General features: G+C 40.6%; 1 protein-coding gene across 1 annotated transcript; it reads left to right on the plus strand.

The window, feature by feature from the left end:
* The first annotated feature begins 1,362 nt into the window (after nt 1–1,362).
* On the plus strand, nt 1,363–5,283 carry LOC138894410 (uncharacterized). The gene is made up of 5 exons (XM_070179107.1): nt 1,363–1,642; nt 1,898–2,172; nt 2,726–3,109; nt 3,487–3,651; nt 5,218–5,283. Exons 1-5 carry the CDS (start codon nt 1,363–1,365, stop codon nt 5,281–5,283), a joined length of 1,170 nt encoding a protein of 389 aa, XP_070035208.1.
* Nucleotides 5,284–10,842: the final 5,559 nt, after the last annotated feature.

Genomic DNA, 10,842 nt, shown 5'->3' on the forward strand with positions numbered 1-10,842 from the left:
TTCGGATTGATATTGATAAAAGTTTGAAAGAGACTCAAGAGGAGGTGAACCCTTCTATGGATCACATTATTGACATACCGGAGCCGGTAATACAAAAGGCTAAGGAACCATTGCCTAAGCCTCCACCTCCATACCCTCAAAGACTTGCCAAGCAAAATGGCGAGAATGAATTCAAGAAGTTCATTCAAATAATGCAGAGTCTCTCAATCAATGTGCCATTAGTTGAAGCTTTGGAGCAAATGCCAGGTTATGCAAAGTTTATGAAGGATCTCGTGACAAAGAAGCGGTCAATGAATTTTGAAACTATAAAAGTCACTCATCAAGTGAGTGCAATTGTGCATTCAATGGCTCCTAATCTAAAGGATCCCGGTGCTTTCACGATTCTTTGTACAATTGGAAGTGCTGAGTTTGCTAAAGCTCTTTGTGATCTTGGGGAAAATATCAATTTTAAGAACTTGGGAATTAGGCAACCAAGACCCACCTCTATAAGATTGAAAATGGTGACCTTTGGGAATGTTTGAAGATGTCTTGGTTCGTGTTGATAAATTCATTGTTCCAGCGGATTTTGTCATTCTAGATTGTGAAGTTGATTATGAGGTGTCGATAATTCTTGGAAGACCTTTCCTTGTTACGGGGAAGGCGCTTTGTGATGTTGAAGTTGAAGAACTCACTTTCTGGGTTGGTGATAAAAAAAGTGGTGCTCCATGTTTGTAAGTCCATGCGCCAACCAAATAGCAATGAGGTGTGCTCTTTTGTGGACTTGGTGACCGATGTTATTGTGGATGACACAAGTGCTATGATTAATGTTGGTGATATGTTGGAGACTGTCTTGCTCAACTTTGATGATGACGAGATGGATGGCTTCATGGAATGTGTTAACTCTTTGCAAGGAATGGGGTCGTACAATTGTGCACCCTGGAAATTATTTTTGGATCTTGAAAATAGGACAACTTCTTCTACAAAGCCTTCCATTGAAGAGCCTCCTACCTTGGAGTTGAAACCATTGTCTCCACTTCTTCGGTATGAATTTATTGGCCCTTTCTCTACTTTACCAGTTACTCTTTTCTCTTGTTTGACTAACGTGCAGGTAGATTCTACATTGGCAGTGATACAAAAGAGGAAGAAGGCTATTGGGTGGACATTGGCGTATATTCGGGTAATAAGCCCTATATTTTGCATGCATAAGATCAGCTTGGAGGAAGGTGCAAAATCATCTATTGAACATCAAAAGAGACTCAATGAGGCTATGCAAGAAGTTGTCAAAAAGGAGATTATGATGTAGTTGGATGTCAGGATTGTCTACCCCATATCTGATAGTTCGTGGACTTCTCCGGTTCAATATGTCCCGAAGAAGGGGGCATGATGGTGGTCACCAATGACAAGAATGAGTTGATTCCTACAAGAACGGCGATCGGCTGGAGGATGTGTATGGACTATCGCAAGCTCAACAAAGTCGCAAGGAGAGAACATTTTCCACTTCCTTTCTTAGATCAAATGCTTGATAGATTGGATGCACGCGCTTTCTATTACTTTCTTGATGGGTATTCGGGCTACAACCAAATCCTTATTGCTCTGGAGGATCAAGAGAAAACAACCTTTACATGTACCTATAGTACTTTCGCCTTCAAGCAAATGCCATTTGGTTTGTGCAATGCACCAACGACTTTTTAAAGGTGTATGATGGCTATCTTCACGGATATAGTTGAGGACTACCTCGAAGTTTTCATGGATGACTTCTCGGTGGTTGGAGATTCTTTTGATGACTGTCTTGCAAATTTAAATAAAGTGTTGACAAGATATGAAGAAACAAATTTGGTGCTCAATTGGGAGAAGTGTCATTTCATAGTCAAGGAAGGCATTGTCCTTGGCCACAAAATCTCAAAGAATGGAATTGAAGTTGACAAGGCAAAGATTGAGGTGATTTCTAAACTTCCACCTCCATCTTCGGTGAAGGGTGTGTGGAGTTTCTTAGGACACGCAAGGTTTTACCAGCGTTTCATCAAAGATTTCTCTAAGGTGGTGAACCCGTTGTGCAAGCTTCTTGAGAAGGATGCTAAGTTCAACTTCGATGATGATTGCATGCGAGCTTTTGAATTGTTTAAGTTCAAGTTGACAACTATTCCCATCATCACCGCTCCAAATTGGAGTGTCCCTTTTGAACTCATGTGTGATGTAAGTGACGTAGCGGTTGGGGCTATTTTGGGGCAATGCATCAACATGATTTTTCACCCGGTCTACTATGCTAGTAAGATCATGAATAGTGTCCAACTCAACGACACCGTTACGGAGAAAGTGCTCATTTCCATTGTGTTTGCAATTGAGAAGTTTCGCACGTACATGATGGGTGCAAATATCATTGTCCACATAGATCATACAACACTTCGGTATATTATGAGCAAGAAAGATTCCAAAGCTCGGTTGATGAGATGGGTGCTTTTGTTGCAAGAGTTTGATATTGACGTCCAAGATAGAAAAGGGAGTGAAAACCAAGTGGCGGACCACTTGTCTCGTTTGGAGAAGAAGGGGAGGCCACATGATGTGAAATTAATGACTTCTTCCCTGATGAGAAATCTTGGCTATTTCAATGAAAGAGGTGCCATGGTTAGCGGATCTAGCAAATTTCCTTGTTTGTGGAATCATCCCAGATGAGTTCTCTTCAAACCAAAGGAAGAAGTTCAAATGGGATTACCAAGAATATTATTGGGATGAACCATACCTTTTCTAGATTTGTATGAAAGGGATGTTTAGAAGATGTGTACCGGAAGAAGAGCAAGGTAAAATTTTTGGGGGTTGTCATTCTTCGCTATATGGTGGTCATCATGATGGAGCAAGAACGGCGGCCAAAGTGCTAAGTTGTGGTTTCTATTGGCCCACTCTTTACAAAGATTATAGTGAGCTAGTGAAAAGATGCGATGAATGTCAATGGGCCAGTGGAATCTTAAAGAAAAATGAAATGCCTCTCACTACCATTTTGGAGATTGATATTTTTGATGTGTGGGGTATTCACTTCATGGGTACTGTTGTGAGTTCTTGTAGAAACACCTACATCTTGGTCGCGGTTGATTATGTGTCCAAATGGGTTGAGGTCGTTGATCTACCTAACAATGAGGTGAGAAGTGTGGTGGTGTTCTTAAAGAAGAATATTTTCACAAGGTTTGGTACTCTGCGGGCTATTATAAGCGATGGGGGTCATATTTTTGTAACACGGCTTTCGACACTTTACTTAGCAAGTATGGTGTTACTCATAAAGTTACGAGTCCCTATCATCCACAAGCTAGCGGTCAAGTGGAAGTCTCTAAACGGGAGATAAAGAGTATTTTGTCCAAAACGGTGAATGCTAATCGGACGGATTGGTCCAAAAAGCTTGATGATTCATTATGGGCTTATCGAACGACTTACAAAATACCTATCGGAATGTCTCCATACCGGTTGGTGTTAAGAAAAGCTTGTCATCTTACGATGGAACTTGAGCACAAAGACATGCAGGCTCTAAAGAAGTTGAATTTTGATTGGGATGTAGCCGCTAACTTGAGGGTTGCACATTTGAATGAATTAGATGAGTTCCGATATCATACGTATGGAAGTTCGTCCTTGTACAAAGAAAAGATGAAATGTCTTCATGACAAATACATTTGGAACAAAGAGTTCAAGGTGGGCATTCTTGTGTTGTTGTTTAACTCAAGGTTGAGAATGTTTTCCGGGAAGTTAAAGTCTAAATGGAGTGGTTCTTTTGAAATTGTGGGTATGACACCTTTTGGTGCATTGGACTTGGAGAACAAAAACAAGGATGGTCATCGGGTGAAACACTATTTGGGAAAAGTTGGAGATAGCCACGTCGTAGTGGTCATTCATTTCAAATAATGGTATTCTGCATTGTGTCGCGACGTTAAATCAGGCGCTTCTTGGGAGGCAACCCATGTTCCTTTTTCTTTTGTAGTTAGTCGTTATTTTTGTGCTAACATGTTTTGAAGTGTACTACAGGGATGAGGGTGACTTACAGGAATTGTGGACAGAATTCTGGCTTAGTGTTGCAAGAATTACAGACCGCAGTTGATTTGTGCGGACTGCACATTTATGGTTGTTGCAACAAAAGTGTACTACGGCTGCATAGTTAGCTTGCGGACCGCACAAATAGGAGGTGAAAAATATCAATTCTCTCAAGTTTGGTGTATCATAGAAAAGGTCAATTTGCGGCCGCACATAAACTTTTGCGGGTCGCAGACTAGATGTCGACTTAAGCTCACTAGGTAACAGAGTGCGGACCGCACATGAAATTGTATGGCTGCACTCGCCCCTCCTTCCCTTAGAAAACCAAGTAGTATAAATAGAGAGATAACGGCAACTGTTACGTTTTTTCCCTCTCTTAGCACAAACAGAGTAATCTCTTGAAATTACTTGGTGAATCTGTCTATACACACATACAAAATTTTTTATCAGTCATTCCTCACACTCATTCATCTGGTATGCTTCAATTTCTTGTTAATCGTTTTCTTTTAATTTGTAGATTTTTAGTCATTTTTAGGCCATTTGTCAATAGAATTCAATTGTACATTCATGTGGGGGTAAATCTGTAGTGGGTTAACTAATACATGCTCTATGGGGACTAGGTCAACAGATTTTCAAGCCTCTATGTTTTTTCCATGTCAAAATTTGCACAAAATTGCAAAACCTAGATAGACATACTGGACCTTTCGTAGTTATTTTGAATTCTGCGGACGCACCTAAAATTGTGCGATCCGCAGAAGTTGATCTAGGGAAACATTAGTTAGGAAGGGGTCTATGGCCGAAGGTAAAAGGTGCGGACCACAGAATTCCCATTGCGGCCGCAGAACAGCCCTTTTACTGTCATTAGAGAGTCTACAAAATTGTGACTCAAATGTGCGACCGTATGTCTAATTGTGCGGACCGCAGAAATCATGTTGCGGACGCACAACAGCCAATTCTCTGTCATCATAGAGTTGGCATATTTTGGACTTCTGAGTTGTGGCCGCAAGTGAAATTGTGTGGATCGCACTTCACTTTTTGCGGCCGCAAGACAAAATTATGCGGTCCGCAAGGCCTTATCTGTAGCTGCAAGAAAATTATGCGGACCGTAGATCCTTATCCTGCAAGCATGATTAAACTGTGACCCCTACTGTGTTCTTGGTGTATACTTTCATATCTCCATGTTTGACTAAACATTGAATTGCAACTAACAATCGCTTATGCTTGATACAGATAATGGTTCGATATAGAGGCACAAGTGACACTTCTAAAGGGAGGGGTGAACCTTCTAGGGGTTGAGGAAAGAGTGCCTTACCCCTCGGCCAACAAAGGACAATAATAAATAAAGCTACATCCGGTAGAGGGAGAGGTGGAGATATCTCTGAGATGAGCTCTTATGTCCCGTCTAGGGAAGTATCAGAGGGCAACTCAGACTCTGTTCAAGAGCAGTCAGCTGTACAGTCAAGGCCATCAGGAAGATATCAACTCAGGGATGAGTCGTCCTCATCTCATAGCACTTCCGAGGGTTTGGAAAGTGCTAGTCAGGCTTCTGAGCCATCCACTACACCTGTCCCCGAGGCACAACATACATCAGTTCAGAACATCCCCGATGATGGCAGGGGGGGAGATGCTATAACTGTCGGCCTTGAAAGTTCGAAGAAGAAAGAGGTCTGGGAGGATCGTTTTGTCTGCTTGGCTGCCTTCATTAGCTTTCGTACTTGGTGGTCAGTGATGTCGCGTACTCTTGAGCGACAAGTTCAGTTGAAAGATCTGGAGAAGTACAACCTAGCAGTGTTGAGACAGTTCAGGGCACACAAAGGGTGAATGTGGTTCACCCAGAGTGTGGTGGATGCCAAAGAGTACCTTGTCCGTGAATTCTATGACAATGTGCCGCATATCAAAAAAGGGACAAAGGTCACCAAAGTGCATAACCTCAAAGTGAGATTTGATTAGCATACACTCAACACATACTTGGGTTATGAAGATGTTGAGCCAAAGGAATATTTGGAGAAGCTTGAGATGGCAGATGCAGCCCGGCCTTGGTTAGAAGATATTCTAGCAGCACCAGGGCCACCACCACCATGGATTACCGCTGGGGTTCCTATCCACAAGAGCACACTGAGTTTCTAGGTGAAGGGGTGGCAAACCTTTGTCTGCAGCAGACTGGACCCAAGCCAAAATGAGACTTACCTTCCGATTCCTCGGGCAGTTCTGGTTGCTTCTATTATGGCCAGGTACCCTATCAATGTGGGGGCCGTGTTGTTGGCCAACATCTCAATGATTGCTCGGCAAGATGACTCGTCATATCCATATCACAACACAATCACAGAATACCTCACAGATGCAAGGGTAAAGCTGAGGGATTATGACACAAAGGTGAGGCCGAATAAGCCTTTTACTTGTTATTCACTGATGGATGCGAACAACCCGAAGAAGAAAGTTTAGCCTCCTACCACTGCGGGCCGGTCTGATGAGCCAACTATGGTAGATGTTGATGCAGTTGTTGTTCCATCCACTTCGGTCGAGCCTTCCTCTAGTTTCGCAGTTATGCTTCCGCTATCATCCACAGCCCCTTCTGAAGCTCCTGATACAGCTTCCACTTCATCCTTGAAGCTGGTGCCCATGCCTACTTCCCCACTTTCTACGTTTCGAGTCTCCCATACATTGGTCAGCCTCAATAACTGGATGCAGACAACAACTGCAAAGTTGTCTGACTTATCCAGTACTGTTGCAGCACAGTCTACTTCTCAGGCACCTCAGTTTCTCCCGACAGTTGAAGAGGCATTGAAGAAGATCCTAGAGAACCAGAACACCATTATGGCAACCTTGGTGCAGCACAGGTCAGTGATCGAAGAGCTGGGAAAAGAAGTAAAGAAGATGAGAAAGTCCCAGGCCAGCAAGAAGTCAGCGGCTCCGGAGACAGGTGACCCGACTTGCTATAGCCGGAGATATTCCATTTGACATGTTGATTGACCCACACCATTCAGGCCCAGATCCTACTACACCGGTGGCACCAGCCGACCAGTCTGAGGAGCCAGACCTTGCTGCCGATACTACCGAGACAGTGCGTCAGATGTTCACCAACCCAGCGATACCCAGAGTTGAGGATGATGAGATTCAGTTGGATGAGACTGAGGGTGGTGACATTGCTGGGGACACATAGATGTCCAAGGAGTCATAGGAAGTTTTCTTCACTCTTTCCCCTCTTTTAATCTTATTTTTTTAAGAATTGGGGATAATGCTTATCTTTTTTTTGGGGGGGGGGGAGTGGAGTTTATTGATCATATTTTTATACATTCTGAGACAATTTGCATGTAATAGTTTGATATTATTCTCTCTTTTCTTATTATGTACATATTCTCTCTCTTTCTCTCATTATGTACATTTATTCTATCTTTAGTAGTTTTTGCTTAGTACCTTCTTTATTTTTGTTTCTTTATTAGTTCTTTGATTGATTTAGTAGTTTCTTTTTATATTTTAGAAGATAATAAGCCTTTGGATTTCTTAATATCACGGTTCTTTTCGAAGGTAATTATTGTATGAATCACGTGACTCGTCCCAACGAAGGATGGCATGACAACCTTCTTAAGGGAATTAATTTATTTTTTGTGTTTAGGTAATAATAGTAGTAGTAATGAATAAAAAGACTTAATTAAGTCATGCTTGAAGAGTCAAACTTGCTTCAATTGGTACCAGCACACTTAACTACGTGCTTATGGTTAAAAATAAGGTTTTTGAAAAAAATAGCTCTAGTTCGTGACTTTGTGACTTTTATGTTGACTTGGACAACCATCGAGTGGTTTGATTGGACCATTATGATTTTTAAACTTGAATGTGGTTATTGTGGTCCCTCGACTATGTCCTCTTTATGACCATGTTACAAGCCTTTACAAAGGAGGTCTCGAGCCTTTCTCATTTGATGACCATATTACAAGCCTCTCTTGGCACCCGAGCTTTCCTTAATACTTTTGTATAACAAATGGCTAAAAGCGTAAGTATGGGGGGAGAGATGAGGAACTTGAAAAATGTATCAAAGCATAAAAAGAGAAAAGAAATGATCTCAATGAGAAGAGAAGGCAAGAATAGAAAAGAATAAAAAGAAAAATGCAAAAAGTGAATAAGTGAAGGGTTGAAGGGATTCAATAAGGATGTAATGATCCCAAACACGGAGAAATCAAAAAGGGAGAAAAAGAATGAATTGATCAAGAAATAGTGATGTTAAGTGTCTCTAGTCCCCAATGAAAAGAAAGTGCCTCTAAAAATTGGCAAAGTGTAAGCCGAAAAATGAAAAAAATGGAGTGCTTAAGGAAAGGTGTAACCACTCACCCATACTGTACCCAACCCTAATCCAAAAGCCTTCATTACATCACGAAAGAAGTCCTACTTGATATCAAGTCGAGTGATCTTACATAAGTGGTGATCTACATGAGGGGCAAACCTATGGTACTTGAATCCGTACTTGCGACATTCTCTTGAGAGAGATGAGTGAACCTTTCATAAATCTTTGGATTGAGTGTTAAATTTCTTAAGTGAGCTAGGCAAATGAAAAGTAGAGGAGGAAGAGTTTGGAGTCCACCATGACCTACATAATAGAGCAGGAGTCCTTGATGAGTAAAGCCAATTCTTGAAGCTCGAATGTCACATTAGAACTATATGTGCATGAATGTTTAACTTGTCCCCTTGTTGATAATAAATGAGTAGTATGGGTAATTGTCGGTCCCAACTGATATATGGATAACTAACCTTTGACTCGCTGAAATGTCCCTTAACTTTTGGAGGTGGGACCTAATTTATTTGCTTAAGCACAAGAAAAGATTTAAGTTTGGGGGAGTTGATAAGTGGAGATTTTGACTGCTTATTAGCTCCTTTTAGACTATATTTTAGTCCAAAAGCAATTTAATTGTGCTCCCAAAACTAATAAAATTGTGTGAAATTACAGGAATATTGAAAGTTGGTCTCCAGCGATAAAATCCGACTCTAAAATGAGTAGTCCAAAGCACAAGGTAATAAAGGGCGCAGAAGAACAAATGTGAGGTCCGCAGAAATAATTGAGGACCGCAAAATTCCATCCGCGGCCGCAAACCAAGAGGAAGAATTTAGCAGAAATGTGTGCAAAGTGCGGACCGCAAATGAATTGTGCGGCCGCAAAATTGGGCCAAGAGTCGAAGATTAGTGAGTATGCAAAAAGACCAAGTCCAGAAGCCTCTGTGAATTGCAGACCGCACAAGAATTCTACGGCCGCAACCCAAAAATGTGTGGCTGTAGAAGATTGCTTCGCGACCGCAGTTCAGAAATGCGTGACCGCAGAACTCCACTTCCTGCCAGATGAAGAAATCTGCGGATCGCACATGGGAATTGTGCGGCTGTAGAACCTCCCGATGGGTATTTTTGTCCGTAATTTTCAGTCTTGTATAAATAGACAAGTTTCACAAAATTAGATCAAGTTTGAACCTCTGAAGTTGTTGTAGCCGTTTTCCTTTACCTTTTTAGGAAGTTTTACATTACTTTAGTGTATTTACATTAGATTTAATCATTCTAAGATTCCATTATGAGTTTAATTAGTTTTTCTTCCTTGTTTACTTCAAATCCCATTATGAGTAGCTAGACCTTTACTAGGATTGTGACCCAACCCTAATGTATAAACCTTATAGGTATCTAATTTAGTGCTTGTTTATGATTGGGTGTTGATTATTTAGCTTAGTTCATGATTTAATTATAGAATTAATTATTGCAAATATTAGTTCATGCCTATTTTACTTAGTCTCTACTTGAGAAAGAGGGACCTAGTCTAGGATAACTTATCTAACAAGGAATTGTGTCAATTAAGAGATTGATTAACCCAATTAAAGGGTTAAACCTAGAGATAGTAATAACCCGACTTGAGCTCCTATCAACTGTTTTGGGTGATACCCATTTGGTCTTGAGAAATCCAAATTGGGCAAAATCAATCTATAACCGAGAGGTATTGAGTGCATAATATCGAGTTGAGAGCTATAATGTACCCAATCAACAAAACAAACATTAACATTTTTATCCCATTAGGCAAACACCTATGTTATGATCATAGCCTTAGGCCTTTTACCCATTTGAAAAAACCTTAAAAATAATTATCTCTAGTCTACTTTCTTTATCTTGCAATTATTATTAACCGTAGAAATAGAAAACAAATCCCTGTTGTGGAAGTGCAATTGAGATAATCCAATTGCTCATTTGAAATATATACCCCTAACTCCCATCTTAGCTCCTAGTGGATTCGACCCCGACTCCTAGTTGGGTATTTATTATTGCATACGACCGTCTCATATATCTATTGAGGTGTGCTTTGGACGTGATCATAGGCCTGCTCATAAAAATCATAATGTTACATCAGAAACATGACTCATATATAGGAACTTCTTTCTTGGTTTTTCTTTCTGGACTTCTTAAGGTTTAGGGGGATTGAGGCATCACTTCCCTCTTCTTCTCAGAATATATATCAATTCTTCTTATAGACCACACATTTATAATGTATCCTGTTTTTTGCAACCTCAATTTCAAGACGTCATTCATCAATATAAGACTACCGGTGCCTATTAATCATTTATATCTAACATTATTTTTATCCTTTTTTGGTCTTAGAATGCCACTTATCTTATCATGTTCGCTATATCAATTTGGCAACTTGGCCCTCTACCCACTTGATTGTTACAAATAGAACTACTTCTAAACTTATGACAATATCTAACTTTGTGAGTTACTTGTTCTTCGGGTAGGCTATTATCCACCTTCATATGACTTGTGACAAGTGGTGCAACACATCTATGTATGTTCTTCATCTTCTTATCTTTTCTAATTTTTTAAAACTACACAAAAGATGGT

Source organism: Nicotiana tomentosiformis, chromosome 6 (assembly GCF_000390325.3).
Source record: "Nicotiana tomentosiformis chromosome 6, ASM39032v3, whole genome shotgun sequence".
NCBI classification, from domain to species: domain Eukaryota; kingdom Viridiplantae; phylum Streptophyta; class Magnoliopsida; order Solanales; family Solanaceae; genus Nicotiana; species Nicotiana tomentosiformis.

What these genes read in the sequence shown, in the direction of transcription:
- LOC138894410 (XM_070179107.1), top strand. Translation starts at nt 1,363, where the DNA reads ATGGTGGTCACCAATGACAAGAATGAGTTGATTCCTACAAGAACGGCG. An exon ending in TTGATCTACCTAACAATGAG is followed by an intron (nt 3,110 to 3,486) that starts GTGAGAAGTGTG and finishes AAAGACATGCAG; the next exon opens with GCTCTAAAGAAGTTGAATTT. An exon ending in TTTGGAACAAAGAGTTCAAG is followed by an intron (nt 3,652 to 5,217) that starts GTGGGCATTCTT and finishes TGCTTGATACAG; the next exon opens with ATAATGGTTCGATATAGAGG.